General features: G+C 40.7%; 1 protein-coding gene and 1 long non-coding RNA gene across 4 annotated transcripts in view; one reads left to right on the top strand and one right to left on the bottom strand.

Moving 5' to 3' along the window:
• The window catches only part of LOC132533884 (uncharacterized), an 89858-nt gene extending 79834 nt beyond the window's left edge, over positions 1–10024 (top strand). For all 3 annotated transcript variants that reach the window (XR_009545635.1, XR_009545634.1, XR_009545636.1), the window contains exons 3-4: positions 6484–6670; positions 9799–10024. This is a non-coding gene — a long non-coding RNA (uncharacterized LOC132533884). The remainder of the gene's footprint in view (positions 1–6483; positions 6671–9798) is intronic.
• Positions 1–21835, bottom strand: part of C2CD3 (C2 domain containing 3 centriole elongation regulator) — a 116976-nt gene that overhangs the window by 32461 nt on the left and 62680 nt on the right. The window contains exons 25-30 of the mRNA XM_060176841.1: positions 18062–18200; positions 13815–13879; positions 10574–10779; positions 7835–7968; positions 6490–6651; positions 1349–1572 (exon numbers count right to left, since the gene is read on the bottom strand). Of these exons, the coding sequence (XP_060032824.1) occupies positions 1349–1572; positions 6490–6651; positions 7835–7968; positions 10574–10779; positions 13815–13879; positions 18062–18200 (930 nt within the window). The remainder of the gene's footprint in view (positions 1–1348; positions 1573–6489; positions 6652–7834; positions 7969–10573; positions 10780–13814; positions 13880–18061; positions 18201–21835) is intronic.

Here is a 21835-nt window from a genome sequence, read left to right as displayed (position 1 = left end):
TCACTTAATAATTGGAAGCTACCAGTAACTTTAGATTATTCTGGAGAACTAATTCATAAGGGGATAAAAGGAATATATTTGCATGATTATTTGAGATGAGAAAGTAAGGAATTGGAGATAAGTTTGACTGGCCAGGTAGGGCTTACTTCCTTCATAGCACCCTAAGGGAATGTCCAGTCTACTCAAATACACCTGGGGTTTTCAGATTTCTAAGAGCAGTGAGTAGACACATGAAAATGACTACAAATAGGAACAAGGAAGTAAACTTAGCTGATCCTGGTTCTTTGGCTTAAACTATGCTTCTGTTTGGATCAGACTCTTTCTTCCCTCTCCCCCCCTTAAAAATGAAATCAGTTTATCCTTTAAGGCCTTACTCCACCAAATCTCCTCCATAAAGCCACCACAGATGTACCAGTTGGAATAGATGGCAATTCAGCCTTTTCTATATGGAAGCACTTAAGAACATGCTCTTTTGTAACTGTCTGTTTCACTCTCTCCCTTCCTCTTCCCTTTCTTTTTAATTATCTTTATTTATTAAAGACAGCCAGAATTTTAGAGGGAAGGGGAAAATAGAGGGGGAGAGAGAGGGGCCAGGCGGTGGTACACCTGGTTAAGTGCTTACATTACAGTACACAAGGACCCCGGTTCATGTCCCCAGCCCTCACCTGCAGGGGGAGTTTCACGAGTGGTGAACAGGCATCTGTCTCTCTTACTCTCTATCTCCCCCTCCGCCTTTCAATTTCTCTGTCTCTATCTAATAATAAATTTAAAAAAATATATATATGTATTTAAAAGAGGGAGACAGACACACCTGCAGTACTGCTTAACAGGTGGGGATTGGGGGCTTGAACACAGGTCCTTGTGCACTCAACCATGTGCGCCACCACCCCACCACCCTGCCCTTTATCTCTTCTTCTTAGAACTCTCCCCTCCATTTTTTTTTTTTTTTTAGTATAAAAATTAAACTCCTAAGTTTGGCTTCAAGTTCCTCCAGCCTCAATTCTTTTCTTTTTTCCTCACTCCTTTTTACATATGCATCTATAAAGGGATTCCAAAGCTTCCTGTTTTGCTCTTACGCTTTTAAAATTTTTTTTGAACTAGTAAAAAAAAAATTAGTGCCTGATAATTGGTGCTCAATAAATAGCTGACTGATTATTTCTAAGCAAGTGGAAGCCAAATACAGAGCAAACCATGTGGGGACCTGGATACCACTGGTTAGGTATTTGGGGGAAAGGGAAGAGAGTTTCAATCTGTTTGTTATAGGGGCTTATCTGAGAAAAGACACAAAGTTTTTTGAGTAAGTTCCTATGTAGCCTATCTCCTCAATCAGAAGGGCTCTAAGCAATACCTGTAATTAAGGAGCTGACTTGCAACACCAAGTTATTGGATTTCTCCAGTAAGCCCTGGCTCTCAGGGCCTATGCCACCACTGGCTCCTGGCCCAAGTTGCTCCTCACGGCTCTCCTGGCATGGCAGGACGGCACCAGGAGCCGGAGAACTAAGGGGAGGTAAAGGCTTGGTGAGCTTCTGGTTGAAGTACCGCTGGATCTGATCTAGTTCACTTAGATTCTTTCTGTAAAGAAAAGGAGGGGAAAAGAGGACAAAAGGTTATTCTTTGGGGGTTACAGGCAGCTTTTCTTTTAAAAAAAATTTATTTATTCCCTTTTGTTGCCCTTGTTGTTTTTTATTGTTGTTGTTATTGATGTTGTTGTTGATAGACAGGACAGAAATGGAGAGAGGAGGGGAAGATAGAGAGGGGGAGAGAAAGATAGACACCTGCAGACCTGCTTCACTGCCTGTGAAGCGACCCCCCTGCAAGTGGGGAGCCGGGGGCTCGAACCAGGATCCTTATGCCAGTCCTTGCAGTTTGCGCCACGTGCACTTAACCTGCCACGCTACCGCCTGACTTCCAGGCAGCTTTTTTAAAATGTTCCCTGACACTCTACAGCTTGAGCTATCTTTTTAAAAATTAATTAATTTAAAAAAGGAGACATTAACAAAACTGTAGGATAGGAGGGGTACAACTCCACACAATTCCCACCACCAGATCTCCAACCTTGAGCTATCTTTACATCTTTCACTCTCAATTAACACCAGGGCCCTCTTCCAAGACATCCTAGACTTCTCTGACTACAATCCTACTGCTGCAGATGTCTTTTTTTTTTTTTTTTAATTTAAGAAAGGATTAACAAAACCATAGGGTAGGAGGGGTACAACTCCACACAATTCCCACCGCCCAATCTCCATATCCCACCCCCTCCCCCGATAGCTTTCCCATTCTCTATCCCTCTGGGAGCATGGACCCAGGGTCATTGTGGGTTGCAGAAGGTAGAAGGTCTGGCTTCTGTAATTGCTTCCCCGCTGAACATGGGCGTTGACTGGTCGGTCCATACTCCCAGTCTGCTGCAGATGTCTTTCTCCCCTTCTGTCTGCTTAGTACAATTCTTCTAATGTCTAGCAAGGATTCCACCTCTCTGTAGGTGGGCTTCTTGACCAGCATTCCAATTCTCACTTCATCTTAGAACTAGCACTGATGTTGGCTACCTCATAATCATCCCTGATCCTTTAATGAAGTAGCCTCTTCCAGCAGGCTTCTCCTGACCCTCTACATTGGTTTAAGGATCCTTCTTCAGGGCTCCAAAGTTGTATCTGTACTCTTCAATCATATCACTTGTTTCTTTCATATCAATTTTCTCTGATATGCTGTGAACTCTGTGCTATTTTTTTATATTTACTATACTCAGAATAATGAGTATAATGAGTGAGTGTTAAATGGACAGACATGAATACATAACTTTTTTTTTCTTTTTAGAAATATCTTTAATGGGAGTCATTATTACCACTGTCCATTGAGAAATCATACCAACCATTGATTTTGTATTTTATGCTTTCAAATACATTTGTATTGTTTTATTCTTTCAACCAGATAATATCTATAGCTACTGTCTACAAACAATGAATATGAATATGAAGACTTGAGAATTTAAGTGATTTGCCCATTGTCAGTTGTAGTATATAGCTACTCAGAATTTGGGAACCCAAGTCTTGGACTTTTTACATGATTAACAGACAAATTCTGGTGTCCAGGAGGTGGTGCAGTGGATAAAGAATTGGACTCTCAAGCAGGAGGTCCTGAATTCAATCCCTATCAGCACATGTACCAAAGTGATGTCTGGTTCTTTCTCTCTTTCCTATCTTTCTCATTAATTAAAAACACACACACACACACACACACACACACACACACACACACACACAAAAAAAAAAAAAAAAAAAAAAAAAACAAATAAACAAAAAATCCCAGACAAATTCTGCCCCAACTGGGCATATTTATTTATTTATTTTTACCTCATATGCTAGAATTTTGAGTTCAGATTCCTCCTTGCTCTGTTTCTATCCAACTTTTAAAGAACAATTTATATATTTTCTTTTCATCACCTCATGTCAGGCCATCTCTTTCTTAAACTCGACATTCTCAAAACCGTCATCAATCTTTGAATTCCCCTTAGGTCTTCCCCCAAGCACTGCTCAGCTCTGGTTTCTGGTGGTGTGGGGGACTGATCTTGGAACTTTGGATCTTCAGGTGTGAGAGAGTCTGTTTGCATAACCATCATGCTGTCTCCCTTGCTCACCCCTTAGTTTTTAATGTGTTAGTTTACTTTTCCTGGCTCTGAGCATCTGGTAATAGAATATTAAATTTCAAACTTCTCTATTTCTCTAGCAGACTCAATGTGCCTGGTACATTTGGAACATCAGAGATACTAAATACTTTGAAGCTATCTAAAGACTTTCTATCCTTTTGTTAGGAACAGGCTGTCTTAGTGTCAAATCCAAATTGGATTAGAGGACAAAGCTGATCCTTATTCTATCACTTTAGACTGTGACTCTACCAAATCACAGTGGATTTCTTTAGGTATCTGTATCTGGGTGTATGCCACAGTAGAAACACCAGCTGCAGGTGTTTCTCAAGCAACCTAGGAAAACATGCAAATCCAACTGGCCTTCTCAGGAGTTTTGGAGGCAGATCCCATTAACACCAAACTGCATTTTTCTCATTGGTGAAAAAGGTTTATTAATTGGTTTGAAGTTCTTCTAAGCACATGCTTTCTTGGTCTCTTTCTCTCACTGAAATAAAATTATCAAATAAAAGTTCTCATCAAATTCCCGTGACTCAAATGAAACTGTTTTTTTCATGAGCCTAAGGAACTAAAGATAAATTAGTATTATCTTGTTTCACTTCTATTTGGTAGATAATTTATCTAGGACAGTGAGTCTCAAAACCTGGTTCTAGAACTGATAGTATCAAAATCACCTGTCAGAGATGCAAATTCTCAGGTCCTGTCCTGGGCCAATTCAATCAGCAACTGTGTGGGTAGGGCACAGCAATCAGTGTTTTAACAGGTCTTCGTGTGATTCTGACATGCTGAATTTTAAGAATCACTGCTCTGGCAGTAGTTTCCAGTCTGGTGTTTGCTGACCCAGGGGGATATTCAGCAATGTGTGAAGACATTTCTGACTGTTATAGCTGGGGGAAGGGTGCTATTAATCTAATGACAAGAGGTCAGGGATGCTGCTGAATATTCCACAGGCCCTCACAGTAAACTGTCTGTTCCACTGTCAACAGTGCTAAAGTTGAAAAAACTGATTTGGATGGAGTTTCTTTTACTCTTTTATCAGTGGGTTCTAAAATGTTATATAGGACTGGGGAGATAGCAAAGTGGTTATGTAAAAGACTTTCAAGGGGCTGGGTGGTGGTGCACCTGGTTAAGTGCACACACTACAGTGTGCAAGAACCCAGGTTCAAGTCCCTGGTCCCACCTGCAGAGGGAAACCTTCATGAGTGGTGAAGCAGAGCTGCAGGTGTCTCTCAATTTCTCTTTGTCTCTATCCAATAATAAATAAATAAAAATAAATAAAATAGGGGCCAGGTGGTGGCACACCTGGTTGAACACACTTGTTACAATGTGCAAGGACCCGAGTTTGAGCCCCTGATCTCCACCTGCAGGGGGAAAGCTTTGCAAGTGGGGAAGCAGGGCTGCTGGTGTATCTTTGTCTTCCTATCACCCCCTTCTCTCTTGACTTCTGGCTGTCTCTAGCCAATAAATAAAGATTAAAATAAATAAATACTTAAAAATAAATAAATAGACTTTCATGTCTGAGGCTCCTAAATTCAATCCTCAGAACCACTATAAATCAGACCTGAGCAGTGTGGCTGCTGACAACAACAATAGAGATAAATTATTATATGAATGACCCACACAATGCTCAGTGGTTTTACTTAAAAGTCTCATCTCAGGGCTGGGTGGTAGCGCAGTGGGTGAAACGCACATGGCGCAAAGCGCAAGGATCAGCACAAGGATCCAGGTTCCAGCCCCCAGCTCCCCACCTGCGGGGAGTGGGAGGTGTCACTTCACAAGCAGTGAAGCAGGTCTGCATGTGTCTATCTTTCTCTCCCCCTTTCTATCTTCCCGTCCTCTCTCAACTTCTCTCTATCCTATCCAACAACAATAATAAGAACAACAACAACAATAAACAACAAGGACAACAAAAGGGAAAAAATAGCCTCCAGGAGCACTGGATTTGTAGTGCAGGCACGAAGCCCCAGTAATAACTCTGGAGGCAAAATAAATAAATATTAAAATAAACAAAAAAAGCTCATCTCCAGAATTTTATTAAAATGAGAATCTTTAAATTATTGCTTCTTTGTAATATATTTGAGCAGTTTCCCATAGCCCAGGGCATATTGCTCAATTCTTTTTTAACCTATGTCTCACCAACCACAAATATTTCACCAGTCTTTTTTTTCTTTTCTTTTTTTTTCAAGCTTTCTTTTCTTTTTTCTTTTTTAAAAATATTTAATTTATTAATGAGAGAGATAGAAGGAGAGAGAGAAAGAACCAGACATCACTCTGGTACATGTGCTGGTAGGGATTGAACTCAGGACCTCATACTTGAGACTCCAATGCTTTATCCACTGTGCCACCTCCCAGACCACCAGTCTTTCTTTTCTAAGCTTGCTTTAGGAAACCAAAAGATAGGTTAGTTTTTCCAAATATACACATGTTGATCTTCAGTAATGTTCATCTGGAACTTACATAAGTTATAGGCATATATATGGTTTTGTTTTGCCTCCAGTGTTATCTAAGCTGCTCCTGGAGGCCATTTTTTTCCATTTTTTTCCCGTTTTTGTTGTTGGATAGGACAGAGAAATCGAGAGAGGAGGGGAAGACAGGGGGAGAGACAGACACCTGCAGACCTGCTTCACCACCTGTGAAGTGACCTCCCTGCAGGTGGGGAGCTAGGGCTCGAACCGGGATCCTTATGCCGGTCGGTCCTTGTGATTCACGCCATGTGTGCTTAACCCACTGCGCTATCACCCAGCCCCCAGCTTATAAATATATTAAAAAATAAAATATATGTAATAAGTATATTGCCTTTGCCCATTCACCTTGTGCTCTGCTATATTTCCTGTGTCTTTTCTCAGCCTCACCTGAGAGAATTGAGGATGGATGTATTGGAGGATGAAGGGGACATGGTCAGTTTGTCATCACTTGGCAAGATTGCCTCTCCCTGCTGCAAGGATTCATGAAACCGCCGGATGTTCTGCACATGCTCTTCATGGCGTGATGCCTGGCTTCTTGTTATACCACTTCTGTCAGGAAAAGTTATGGGTAAGATAAATTTCCAATCGGCTGGAGAGATAGCATCAACATTATTCAAAAATACTTTTATGCCTGAGGCAGCAAAGGCTTTAGGTTCAGTTCCTAGCACTAGCACAAGCCATAGCTGAGCAGTGGTCGGCTAAAATAAATGAATGAATAATGGCAAACAAGTAAATTCCCAACAATCACAAGACAAAAGTATCCTCCTGGAATGGTACTGTAAGCTAACCCACAGTTTTTTCTTTATTGACTCTTATGTGGATTACAGACACCTGCAGTGCTGTTTCACTATTCACAAAGCTTCCTCCTGCAGGTGGGGACTGGGGGTGGTCATTTTTCCCCCTTCTCTCCTCCTCTTCCTCCTCTTTTTTTGTCTTTTATTTTCTAGGACAGAGAGAAATGGGGAGGGTACTGAAGAGGGAGAGAAAGACAGACATTTGCAGCAATGCTCTACCACTTGTGAAGCTTCTTTCCTGCAGGAGGGGATCTGGGGCTAGAACCTGTGTCCTCTTGCAAAGTAACATGTTTTCTATCTGGTGAGCCACTGCCTGGGCCCTAATGCCTGATTTAATAGACAGAGAGGTTAAGAGCCTCTGAGGAGAAAAGTATGCTTTGAACTGAATCAATCATTCTTCCTCTTCTCCTCCTTTTTTTTTTTTTTGAGTCTTTTTAATAGCAGCAAAAGTCTTGGTTCCTATCTCTCTCTCTCTCTCATTCTTAAAAATTTATTAGTGATAGAGAGAAAGAACTAGATTTTCACTCTGACATATGTAATAACCCAATGACTAAATTCAGGACTTCATGCTTAAGAATTCAACACAATCCACTAGACTAACCCCTGTGCTGCTGGTTCCTGTCTTCTAAAAAGGTGTTTTCACAAGACCCAAGGGTCCCCAGGGCATGAAAAAGAAGACCAGCAAAACTTCCTGAAAGCCAGTGCAACAGCTCACTTAGGTATTATGCTGCTTTGCTATGTGCCCAGCTTTGTGCCCCGTCCTTACCACACTGAAGGAAGCTTTGGTATTCTCTCTCCATGTATATGTAAAACAAAAAATCAAACAAAATATAACTCTTTCCTTGTCTCTAGTCTCTTTCACTAGTAAAGAGAAAAATGACAAGCTGGTCTGAACAGTTTATCTTTGACTTAATTTCTCCCTATCAAGAAATACTCACCTCCCAGCAGAGGAAAAATCAAGTTCCTTTGAAGAGGTGGGAACAAGGTGTTCTGGAGTCTGTCTTGCAATGTATTGGGGGAATATAGAATACATATCAGAGGCAGGGAATGAAAAGGAATTGTATACAGGGATCTGTAGAAACAATGAGAAAAATGATGCCACTTCAATTCCTTTTGGAACAAAGCAGGATACAAATAAATCTGTAACATTGCTGGGACCCGATGCCTGCACAATGACTCCACAGTACCTAGAGGTCAGTTTTTCCCTTTTCTTTCTTTTTTGATTTGTGTATGCTATAAACCTAATTTATTACGAATTTCCAATACCAAGTAATGTATACACACCTCATTTAAACATCACAATGATATTTTTTCTTTTTTTTAAATAATTCCCTTTTTGTTGCCCTTGCTTTTTATTGTTGTAGTTGTTATTGTTTTTATTGATGTCATTGTTAGATAGGACAGAAAGAAATGGAGAGAGGAGGGGAAGACAGAGGGGGGAAGATAGACACCTGCAGACCTGCTTCATTGCTTATGAAGCAACTCCCCTGCAGGTAGGGAGCTGGGGGCTCGAACCGGGATCCTTACACTGGTCCTTGTGCTTTGCGCATGTGTACTTAACCCACTGTGCTACCGCCTGACTCCCAATAATCTTTTTTTTTTTTTTCTTTTTTCTTTTCTTCTTCACCAGAGCATTACTTAGTTCTGGCTTATGATGGTGTTGAGGATTGCAATCCTGGAACCTCAGTACTTCAGACAATGTCACAATAACTTTATGATGACTGAAATGTTTAAATGAGACTAAGTAACAGAATTCTATTGCTTGATTTTACTTTAATTGCCACTCCCACTATTTCTAGGGCTCAGTGCCTGCATGACAAATGTACTACTCCTCAAAGCCCCTTCCTTTCTCTCTCTTTAATAGAAGCAGAGAGAAACTGAGAGGGAAGGGGGAGAGAGATAGAGATATAGAGAGATAGAGAGACAGACTTGTAGCACTGTTCCACCAATCATGAAGCTTCCCCACCCCTGTGGGGAACAAGGTCACTGTCCATGGTGATGTGTGCACTCTACTGGATGCTCCAATAGTCCTCTATTATTATTATCCCCATTAAAAAAAAACATGGTACCAAATTGCCTTTTATTTATACTTTATGTATATTTGTGACTTTATTCTCCTAGTTTGTGAACTTCTGATTTGAAATTTTATTTAAGGATAACCTGGCTGTGATGTCTCTTGTTTCATGACTACCAGGTTTAATATGAGAAAAGACCATCCTAGAGACAGTTTAATTGTCTGTTTCTTTCTTTCTTTCTTTTTAAATATTTTATTTATTTATTAGTGAGAGGGATAGGAAAAGAGAGAGAAAGAACTAGACATCATTCTGGCACATATTCTGCCAGGGACTGAACTAGGGACCTCATACTTCAGAGTCCAACACTTTATACACTGTGCCACCTCCCAGACCACTTATTTTCTTTACTTATATTTGATAGGACAGCGAGAAACTGAGGAGGAGGATGGAGACAGGGAGAATGAGAGATACCTGCAGCACTGCAGTACCACTCATGAAGCTCCACCATGTATGGGGAGTGAGGGTTAGAACCCAGGTCCTTGATCATGTTCAACCATGTGTGTGTTCAACCTGGTATGCCACTGCCAGGCTGTCACTTTCTCGTGTATTCATTGACTCTGTGTTTACTGATATTCATTGTCCCAGACCCTGATCCAGGCACTTATGACACAGAGATGAAGGAGACAGTTTTTGTCCTGAGAGAACTCTCTTCTTAGGGAGTTTTTGAGAAACTGTTCTTTTCTTTAAGCAACCTGAAAGAACTGGTTATATTTATAAGTCAACTCGTTCTCCACTTTTGCCTGTTTATTGTTGCTAGTGCTTCACTGGGACTCTGTGCTTGCACAATTCCACTGCTCACAAGGAACTCTCTTATTCTTCTTTTGCAGATAAATGGCGAGAGACTGACATGGAGAGAGAAGAGACACCACAGCACTGCTCTGCTGCTTGTGAAACTTTCCCTGTGCATGGCACTCCCATGTAGTGACTGGAGGTTTGAACCTGGGTCACTGCACTTGGAGAAGTGAGTGCTTTATTGCCTGAGCTATCCCTCCCTGCCTTAAAAAGCTGGACCACTGATTTGAGTGTAACCATTTTAAACAAGTTTAACTAGTAGTTTTAGATTCCATGTGTATGTATTTATGAAATTCATCCTTTGAAATCATTCAATTCAGTGGCTTTCAGTGTACTCAGTTGTACTGTCATTACCACTGTAATTCAACAACATCTTCATCCTTCCTGAAAAAAAGGTTATTAGAAAACATAAATGTGGGAGTCAGGCAATAGCGCAGTGGGTTAAGCACAGGTGGTACAAAGCGCAAGGACTGGCGTAAGGATCCTGGTTTGAGTTGCCGGCTCCCTACCTGCAGGGGAGTCGCTTCACAAGCAGTGAAGCAGGTCTGCAGGTGTCTATCTTTTTCTCCCCCTGTCTTCCCCTCCTTTCTCCACTTCTCTCTGTCCTATTCAACAATGACAACATCAACAACAACAACAACAATAATAACTACAACAAGGGCAAAAGGGAATAAATAGATAAATATTTTTTAAAAACCCATAAATGTATAACATCTATAAGCTGGCAAGTTTCTAACACATGTAAAGGACTGTCTTTTAGGGGTCTTGCCCACTTTTTGTTAAGAGATATGAACCAGGAGACATACATACCAGTGTTCCAGGGGTCTCTAAGTTTCGTCTTGCTTGCCTTTCTTCTTTAAAGTGCATCAAGTTCTCCAAAGGGGAGATAGCAACTTTTATCTGCCCTTGGCACTCTCCACTGAAGTCAGTGATGTTGTACCAGCCACAGACAAACTGGAAGCCAGAGAGAAGTGGGGAGAGGTCCACGGAGGCAAAGCCAATCACCCTTTCTTCATCTGTAGAAAAAAGAGAAGAGCTGGGTAGTGTGGCTTGGTCTGTATGTCAGTAAGATTAGAGGTTACACTCAGAGAATCTAACAAGAGGACTTGAGGTAACGAAGGTCCAGTGATTTCAAAATCAACAGATAGGACAGAATGAGGGCAAGAGAGTCTGGCAATCACAGTCTGCATTCACTATCATGAATTCCATTTTTGGATGGTATGAGAATGCTGGTAGGGTTGAGTTTGTCTTCTTGGTATCAGCAACTGGAAAGAAACTCAAACTTAAAAAGGAACTACCTGTCCTTTTCCTAAGGTTGTCTTTCTCAATTATTTTTCTAATTAGCAATATGTTTGAAAGAAATCATCTGAAACACCACTGCCCTTGCAATTATGAGGGATTTATATTATCCAAGTGTTTTAAAAATAAGGTATCTTATATAATACTTAACTAGGAACAAAAGTGTCATAAGTTAAGGATGAATAACCCCCTGGGAAATTAGTATGGTATGCAAAATGGACTTGTGTTCCCTTCTATGTTGTAAAAATGCTGAGGCATTCCCTGGTCTGCATGATAGTCTCTGGGGTTTTTAGAAAGGAGATGAATAGAAAGCAAGAGAGGAGGATGGCACCTAGCTAACTATAGCAAATGCATTTATGGCTTCTATGTAACTAAGGGACTGGACAGGGGTGTGGGTAATATAAAATGGCAAATAAATCCAAGATAGCACTATGGGCCAAATTATCAAAACTAAACCTCCCACTGTACCCTCAAATAGAGGACAGGAGGAAAGAAAAGTGGGTCATTTCCTTTATACACTGAGCTCTACTCGTCTGTGGAATTAGCTCTAAAATGTACCACTGACAAAGAAAAACATGCTTGAGAAGACTCAAAACAACTGAGGAATTGGAAATCAGCCTATTAGTATATATTTTTTTGTTTCTTAAACTACGTGTGTATTTGGAGGGGAGTGTTGGGGACTGAACTCTGGGGGTGTTATACATACAAAACTAGCAATTCACATCCATGGTTCCCCACAGCAGGAATTTTAAAGCATTTAAAAAATCTAGTGGTTTTCAGAAGGGTTTAGTTTAGTGAGACAAAAACTGAGAGGGGAGGGGGGCTAGAGAGGAAGAGAGAAAGAGAGATACCTGCAGATATGCTTCACTGCTTATGAGGCTTTTCTCCTGCAGGTGAGGGCTGGGGGCTTGACCCTAGGACCTTAAGCACTGTAATGTGTGCACTTAACCAGGTGTGCCACCACCTGGCCCCCAAAATTTCTAATTATAGGAGCTGTGAGGTAGTTGGATGCATCACCTCATTCTTCTGAGTTATCCAATCTTACCAGTACAATGAAGTACAAGTGGTAAAGGATGTAACAGCCAGTCAGAACTTTACATACATACATACAAACAAACAAACATACATACATATATATGAGCGAGAGGAAGAACCAGAGCATCACTCTAGCACATTCAATGCAAGGGCTCACTTTCCTGATCTTATACTTGAGAGTACAACACTTTATTCATTGTGTTGTACCAGTACTGTTTTTTTTTTTTTTTAACTTTGATAGGACTAAGAAATTGAAAGGGAAGGATGATAGAAAGACAGAGAAAGAGAAAGAGAGACAAAGAGAGAGAGAGAGAAAGACACTTGGGCCCCCAAATTGGCTCTATTATTTAATAGGCAAATGGCCTTAGTTAAAGCAGTAAGCTTTCTGTGCCTCACATCTATAAAATTGAACAATTCCATCCTCACCTTAGCTTAGAGATGTACAGAAAGCTTTTAGTACATTGTTATTCACCCATAACAAAGGTAAAAAACCAAGATGGTGTTTACTGAGTATCAAGCACTCATTTAATTTCCCCTGTACCCTATGAGGTAGAACTATTATCTCTATTTTGTAGAAAGGAACCTGAAGTACAGAGAAATTAAGTCATTCAGGAGTCGGGCAGTAGTGCAGTGGGTTAAGTGCACATGGCGCGAAGTGCAAGGACCAGTGTAAGGATCCTGGTTCGAGCCCCCAGCTCCCCACCTGCGGGGGGTGGGAGGTGTCACTTCACAAGCAGTGAAGCAGGTCTGCATGTGTCTATCTTTCTCTCCCCCTTTCTATCTTCCTGTCCTCTCTCAATTTCTCTCTGTCCTATCGAACAACGACATAACAATAATAATAACAACAATAAAACAAGGGCAACAAAAAGGAATAAATAAAATAAATATTAAATAAATATTTTTAAAAAACCACAGTATTGGTACAGCACAATGAATAAAGTGTTGGTTTAAAAGAACTCTGGTTCTTTCACTCTCCCCCCTCTCTCTCATATATATATTTAATTTTTTCTATCATCTTTATTCACTGGATAAAGACAGTCAGAAATAGAGAGGGAAGGGGGTGATAAGAGAGGGAGAGAGACAGAGAGACACCTGCAGTCCTGCTTTACCACTTGTGAAGCTTTCCCCTCTGCAGGTGGGGATCAGGGGCTCAAACCCAGGTCCTTGTACATTGTAACGTGTGCTCATCCAGGTGCACCACCACCCAGCCCCCAATAAATACATATTTTTTAATGATAACATGGCAAATTATCAATAGAATGTGAGCTTAATTTTTTTTTTTAAATTTATTTATTGGGGCTGGGTGGTGGTGAACCTGGTTGAGTGCATGTGTTACAGTTTGCAAGGAGCTGGGTTCAAGCCCTTGGTCCTCACCTGCAGGGGGAAAGCTTCACAAGTGGTGAAGCCGTCTTGCAAGTGTCTCTCTGTATTTCCCCCTTCCTCTAAATTTCTGGCTGTCTCTATCAAATAAATAAAGATTAAAAAATTTATTATTGGATAGAGACAGAGAGAAATTGAGGGGAGGAGAAGATAGAGATGGAAAGAGACAGACACCTGCAGCCCTGCTTCACCACTTGTGAAGCTTTCCCCCTGCAGGTGGGGTCAGGGGCTTGAACCCAGGTCCTTGCACACTGCACTGTAAGCACTTAACCAGGTGTGCCACCACCTGGCCCCTGTGAGCTTACTTTTGCAACCAGTCACAGAATAGAGTTCATACCTCCTTTATGCCAAATTTTGAAGACCAGTGTTTGCTTTGGGTCCAGAAGAAGCTCTTTTGATAGCCTAGTTAAAAAAAAAAATCACCATAAATTAACCATAGAGAAAATTGCTGTAGTACAAAACTTAGATTTAAAGAATAATTTTCAGTTTGCAAAAACACTTTTAAAAAATATTTATTTATTCCCTTTTGTTGCCCTTGTTTTATTGTTGTAGTTATTATTATCATCGTTATTGGATAGGGCAGAGAGAAATGGAGAGAGGAGGGGAAGACAGAGAGGGGGAGAGAAAGATAGACACCTGCAGACCTGCTTCACTGCCTGTGAAGCGACTCCCCTGCAGGTGGGGAGCCAGGGGCTCGAACCAGGATCCTTATGCTGGTCCTTGTGCTTTGCTCCACCTGCTCTTATTAATTGGCTGTGTTACTGCCAGACTCCTCAAAGACACTTTCTAAAACGTTAGTTCATCTTCATGGTCAACTAGTAGGATATATCTTAATCTTGATGGCTATAATGATGTAGTTCTTCCCCTTACCCCCTAGCAGTACCTGTCACAGTCTTTTTCAACTCAGGGAAGGAGGGAAGAAAAGATTGTTTAACATACAGTGAATACTGATTAGAACAGGTAAATATTTTCTTTTATTTTCCAGAGCACTGCTCAACTCAGCTGAGGCTGATGCTGGTGTGGAGGATTGAACTTGGAAACCTCAGAACATCAGGCATGAGAGTCTGTTTCCAGAGCAATTATGATGACTCCCACACCCAACAAGTAAGATTTTTATGCTGTCGTTTGGGGGATGGTGAGAAGGGAGAGGGGAAAAAGAACTTTTACTGAATGTCTATGTTGTCCAGACAAGATGTTCAGTATTGTATAAATATTTTCTGCAAAACATCATGGGCATTACTCTCCAAGATGGTGAAGCTGGACTTAGAAAGGTAAACTGATTTGTTTAAAGTCACTTATGATCAATAAGTGGTACGGCTGGGATTTGAACATTGTTTGTTTGACCCAAAGTCACACTGTGCAGAGGCAAGATACCAAAATAATCAACTCTCATTCCAGATAAAGAAATCAGTGTGGATTTAATTCTAATGCATTTTATATGGAGTGAGGTATATAGTTTTAAGTAACAACACAGGACGTCCAAAACCAGCCACCACTATCCCAGATAAGCAGAGAAAATCAAGAAACTTACTTTCCCTCCCCAGAAATCAGTGGGAATAAACAGTTTAATTCAAGACCAGTGACAGGCACAGTGGTAAGGTGAAACAACCACTGTGCCAGAGATTTGAATTTTATGGCGGGGAGAGGCGTGGGGAGCCAAAATGTCTACTTCTGAATTTCAGTACTATTACCATCTTACCATTCTGAGTACTCTGAGTTCTGGTTTTCTTTCTTGTTTAATGAGACACGATCTACCTGTAAAGTTGCTAGGAGCACCAAATAAAATAATTTTACGATCAAAGAGCTGTAAACAGCATCTTTATTTATTTTTCTTCTAACCTTTCCTCTGTTACAAGAAATTCTATAACATCAGTGAGTCATAATCTCAAGTGGAAGAGGGGAAGAAATCAGGAGACTATTAATGTTGCATTGTCAAGTTTACGAAGTCAGATTCTGAATGACAACTCACTTTCACTTAGAAGTTAAGCCCTCTGGTCTTCATTTTGAGGCAAATTTGATATTTTTAAAAGTCCCTTAGTATGGTTCAGGAGGTGGTACAGTGGCTAAGGAACTAGACTCTCAAGCATGAGGGCCTGAGTTCAATCCCCGGCAGCATATGTACCAGAGTGATGTCTGGTTCTTTCTCTCTCTCTTCCTATCTTTCTCATTAATAAATAATTTTTTTTTAAAAAAAGTCCCTTAGCTACTAGGATTAGAATTTCTACAAATTCCAGTAGTTCACTATAGATAGTGTTGTCACTCAATTCAAATTTCAAAACACTAAACATGTAAGCAACTTCTGAGACTCAGTAGATACATGAGAATATGGTAGAGCAGACATTATGTGATGTAGATTGTTGGTGGACAAAAATTAAACTTTTTAAAAAAAGGTGAGAAGGATGATAGATGACATAGTGGGGGTTGTATTGTTAAATGGGAAACTGGAGAATGTTATGCATGTACAAACTATTGTATTTACTGTTGAATGTAAAACATTAATTCCCCAATAAAGAAATAAATTAAAAAAAAAAGGTGATATAGTGTTGGGCCTGGGAGGTGGCACAGTGGGTAGGGTACTGAAGCATGAGGTCCCAGCATCTCATATGGAAGAGGGATAGATACAATTTTTCTTTAACGGTGATGTAAGGTTGGTGAAAAAGTTCATGTGGATAGTGTGCTGCTTTGCCATATTCATGACCCAAGTTTGAGCCCAGCCACTATGAAAAAAAGTGATGTAGTGTAAATAATAATAGTAATACAACTCACTTTTTAGATGATGACAAAACAGATAGCAAAAGGATTTATCCAGGAAAACCAAAAACATCTGAAAAGACCTACGTATACCAATGTTCATAGTAGCACAGTTTGTAATAGCCCAAGTCTGGAAGCAACTCAGATGCCCAATGACAGATGAATGGCTAAGGAAATTATGGTACATATACACAATAGAGTACTATGCAGCTATTAAAAATGATGGGTTCAGGGAGTTGGGCAGTAGCACAGTGGGTTAAGTGCATATGGCACAAAGTGCAAGGACCGGCAAGGATTCCGGTTCAAGACCCCGGCTCCCCACCTGTAGGGGAGTCGCTTCACAAGTGGTGAAGCAGGTCTGCAGGTGTCGGTCTTTCTCTCCCCCCTCCTCTCTCCATTTCTCTCTGTCCTATCCAACAACAATTACAACAATAATAACTACAACAACAAGGGCAACAAAAGGGAAAATAATTAAAATATAAATTTTTTTTAAATGATGGGTTCAGTTCATTTACAAACTAGAAGGCATCACATTGTGTGAGATAATCCAGAAAAATGAACAACCAAGTAACAAATGATCTCACTTATAGGTAAAACTTAAGAACAAAGAACAGTAAGGGAAAAAAAACAAAGTGAAACCTGGACTCGGTGTGGCGTGCTGCACCAAAGCAAAGTCTGGGGAGGGAGGGAAAGGGGTATGATGAAGGGGCGCTGGGTTCCTGGTGTGCCTCCTAGACACCAATCAAGGGAGATGAGAGGTTGTGCGTATGTGTAAAGACTACCCTATAAGCCAGTGTGTGTTTGGTAATGTTTTGGTACGCATTGCTTGATTTTAGAGATTTATCTACAATAAAAAAAAGTATCAGACACTGAAATTTTCCCATAGGAAGGTTGAATGCAGATAACCAACTAAGTATAAAAACATAGCTGTGAGACAGCTATAAAATTATTACATAAGAGGCAAAAATGTTGCTATAATGCTTATTTTCCTGTGTTGGTTTACATATTAAATTACTGTAAAACAAAAACATTCAAAAACATGTAGCAAAAGAAAAGGAATTAAAACTCTTCCACCCCAGCAGTGGGCCTCTCTGAGTTTCATTCTAATAAGATTGACAGGACTAGACCTCCATGTTTTTATTTTTTAGTCTTCCCAAAGAGTTCTGACATTTGTTGTGTGCTTATTAATGTATAAAGTTTTTTCCCCAAACATCACTAAGTTTAGATGGACCTCATAATAAAACCTGTAAAATCACCCCTACTTTGCAGTTGAGGAATCTGAGTCTCAGAGATGTAGGCAAGGCCCTAGGGGGCAGGTGGTGGTACACCTGGTTAAGTGCAGATGTTACAGTGTGCAAGCAAGGACTTGGGCTTCAGCCCCCGATCCCCACCTGCAGCAGGGATGCTTCACAAGTGAAGCAGATCTACAGCTCTTTCTCTTTCTTTCTCCTCCCCTCTCAATTTCTCTCTGTTCTGCCAAATAAAAAACAGAAAAGGAACGCAAAACATACCCACACACAAATGGCCACTGAGAGTGGTAAGTTAGTAGTGCCAGCACTGAGCCCCAGCAATAACCCTGGTAGGAAAATAAAAAAAAAGTTCTCACTAAGTAATTGAACTGTACTGAGTTAAAAAACAAATAAAAAAAAATCCACCACTACCACCAAAACAAAACCTTTTAGCCATTTGTAGCTATGAGTTTATGAGCTCTAGGATTAAATAACTGCTTTATAAGAAAAGCACTTTCCAGGTTTGCTCTATGTCCTGAGTTTATCTCTTGGAGCAAACAGCTGACTCTGGAAAACTGATGGAGGAAGATCATTAAATACAAACCTTGACTGTTGTTGAAAATTCCAGATGGGGGAATCAGTGTTTTCAATCACTTGGGTGTAGGTAGGAGATGGCTCGTCTGCTGTTACATATGATACACAACAACTGGGTATAGATACTTTCCGCTCTGTCAAGGGACTACCTGAAATAGAACAGAGCATAGTGAATGCACTCTAGGATACTCTAAACAGGTTCTGGAAGCCTCCCACCCACAGACATCAGCAGAACCATTCCTAGCCCTCTCCTACTTCTGGGTCTTTGCTCAAGCTATTTCTTGTATCTGAAATATTCTGTATCTGTGCTACGGAAATTGAACTTTCAAGGCTCAGTTCATAAAGTACCACAACTGATATTCGTTATCACTTGACTTATTCCATGGCCTGGCAGTTCTTAGAACCATGGAAAATACAGCTCCTTTAATTTTGAGGTTTGTTCTTTTTGAAGCTATTTGCTAAACATCTTGAAACAAAACTATTATTTTGACATTGGCAGAAAAGTATTCCTGGGCTGGGAACACAGCACAATGTTAAGCAAAAAAAGTCTTTCAGGCACCAAATACCCCAGATTTAAAGCAGTGCTCTGGTAAAAAAGAAAAAAGAAAAAAATCCTTGCTCACTCTTGCCAAAGGTGATAAAGGCTGGTGATAAAGGAAGTTGTTTGGGAGAACAGGCCTATCAGGTTTCCCTGGCTCTCCTTGGGTGGGCAGAAAGTCAGTTGAGTCTGTTTACAATTCTTGGATAGGTCAAGTTCTGAAACATTTTTGGAGGCAGGCCAAAAGAAAGCCACCATATAGGTGGCTTCAATAGGGTCATAACACACAATTACAGCAGTTAGACTTAAAATGGGCCCATTTTGTTTTGGGGAGTGTTCATTGAATTGTGTGTATGAAAAGTACTTTCATGTATTGAGAAAAGTTTGTTTCAGTGAGATTAAAATAACTCCTAATATTTGGACAGCACTTTATAATCCACAAATGTGCTAGTAACATTCTTGAAAACCACATAAGAGAGGTGTTGCTATTCCTATTTTACAGATAAAGTAATCAAGATAAGAGGTTGGGAGATCCTGCCAGGTTTCTTGATTCCTCTTCTGGGTTTTTCCAATGCAATAGTTCTAATTAACTGGTTAAAACGAGAAGAGCTCTCCTGTTCTAAAATGGATGGATGGAAAAATTTCCATTCAAGCAGTGCCTAGCTTAACTTTTATATTATTAAAAAGTTAAGGGAGTCGGGCTGTAGTACAGCGGGCTAAGCGCAGGTGGCGCAAAGCACAAAGACTGGCAAAAGGATCCCGGTTCGAACCCTGGCTCCCCACCTGCAGGGGAGTCGCTTCACAGGCGGTGAAGCAGGTCTGCAGGTGTCTATCTTTCTCTCCTCCTCTCTGTCTTCCCCTCCCTCTCTCCATTTCTCTCTGTCCTATCTAACAACAACAACAACAATAATAACTACAACAATAAAACAACAAGGGCAACAAAAGGGAAAAAATAAATAAAATAAATATAAAAAAAAATTAAAAAAAAAAGTTAAACCATTTTTATTAAGCTAACGTTAACTAACACCTTCTCTGTGTATGATTTATGATCTGGGGAGACAGACACAGCCATACAACTACAGATAACACAATGACAGGAACACTAAGCCCAAAGCACAGAGGGCTGAGAGAACCCAGAGGGACCCTTAGCCTGCTAGGGTAGGCTAAAGATAGTCATCAAGTCTGATGAGACTGCAGATTACTCTGGCTTTCACTGAGTCTAACTTAGTGAAAATCACTAAGTTACTAAATCACTCTACCTCTAAAATCACTAAATCACTCTACCTCTCATTTCTTCAGTTGGCTCATTTGTAAAACAGGGTTAGAGACACCTTTAAAGGCACAAATCTTAGAATACTGAAACTGGTTCTTTTTAAAAATTAATTTTGCTGTGGCCCTGGGAGGTGGTGCAGTGGATAAAGCACTAGACTCTTAAGCATGAGGTCAAAACTTCAATCCCTGGCAGCACATGTACCACAGTGATGTCTGGTTCTCTCCTCCTATCTTTCAAATAAATAAATAAAATCTTTAAAAAAATAATTTTGTTTTTCTTATATTTTATGGGACAGAGAGAAATTGAGAGGGGAGGGAGTACAGAAAGAGAGACAGACACTTGCAGACCTGCTTCACTGCTTGTGAAGCCCCCCCCCCTCCCGCAGGTGGGAACCAGGGGCTTGAACCTGGGTCCTTGCTCAAGGTAACATGTCCATCCAACCAGGTGTGCCACCACCTGGCCCTGAAACTGCATCTTGAAGGGAAGATTTATAGAACCTTTTTTTAACGAAAGTATACAGAAAGTGCTTTCCAGAACTAAGACCTCTGTGGGGGAACATGCCTTGAGTTTTAGCTTTGCTAAAGGTGAAGTTCATAATTGAGAGGTATTTAAAGGAAGAAAGTTGCCTAGGTGGGGTGGTAGTATGGGGAAGTTTTAGGAACTCATGGAGAAATATCTTTTTCATCACATAAAAAATGCAAAGTTCTGGGGGCCGAGTGGTAGTGCAGTGGGGTAAGTGCACATGCTGCGAAGGACAAGATGCAAGCCCCTGGCTCCCCACCTGCAGGGGGGTCAATTCACGGGGTGGAGAAGAAGGTCTGCAGGTGTCTATCTCTCCCCCTCTGTCTCCTATCTCTTTCTCTCTGTCCTATCCAACAACAGCAGCAATAACAACAATGGCAACAAAATGGGAAAAATGGCCTCCAGGAGCAGTGGAGTGATAACCCTGGAAGGGGAAAAAAAAATACAAAGTTCTCCTGATTTCTTTTTTCTTTTTCTTTCTTTTTGCCACTAGGGTTACTGCTGGAGCTCAGTGCTGACACTACAAATCCAAGGCACCTGGTGGCCATTCTTCCCCCCATTTAATTTTACTTGACAGGACAGGAATTGAGAAAAAAGGGAAGACAGAAAGGCAGAGAGTATGGTCTATGAGGTGGTGCAGTGGGTGAGGCATTGGACTGTCAAGTATGAAGTCCTGAGTTCAATCCCTGGCAGCACTTGTACCAGAGTGATGTCTGGTTCTTTCTCCTATCTTTCTCATGAATAAGTAAATAAAATCTTAAAAAAAAAAAAAAGGGAGAGAGAAAGATAGACACCTGCAAACCTGCTCTACTGCTTGTGAAACATCCTCCCCAGATCTTTGTACATGGTGATATGTGCACTTAACTGGGTGCACCATGACCTGCCTCCCCTGATTTCTTAGACCTATCTAATTTCTCCATTTCTAAGCTGTAAACAGTATATATTGTATTAACCTTTTGGAACTCTAGTTGCTAATCCTCATAACTGGGCTACCAGTGTTACTGGGGAGAGGACTATGTGAGGGTTGTTCTGCTCTCTGTACCCAGCGCTGTCTTGCCATATATTTATTATTGCTAACTACCACTCTCATAAGGTATGCACAGGACTGGTTGTGTAATTCATACTGAACACCGGGTGTGAATGGCTGGCAAACAGGACTAACGGCCACATAACTATTGAATATATATTGTACCTGAGAGGCAGGGTAGTACAGAGGAAAGAACATGGGCTCCAGATTCAGACATGGACATGTAACTCAGGTCACTTTTATCTTTTGAGTTTCAGTTTGTTTATCTGTGAGCTGGATATGTTAACCTATACGTACTATACTGTGTCATGCCGTATTCCCACTTATGGTAAAGATTAAATGAGGCAATGAGTGTACAAAAATGAGAACAGAAAGTGACATAAGGAGATGCTCAATGAATTATTACCAAATTAACTTGCCAAGA

Source organism: Erinaceus europaeus, chromosome 17 (assembly GCF_950295315.1).
Source record: "Erinaceus europaeus chromosome 17, mEriEur2.1, whole genome shotgun sequence".
In the NCBI taxonomy this organism is placed as follows: Eukaryota; Metazoa; Chordata; class Mammalia; order Eulipotyphla; family Erinaceidae; genus Erinaceus; species Erinaceus europaeus.
This window is presented reverse-complemented; position numbering and strand designations above follow the sequence as displayed.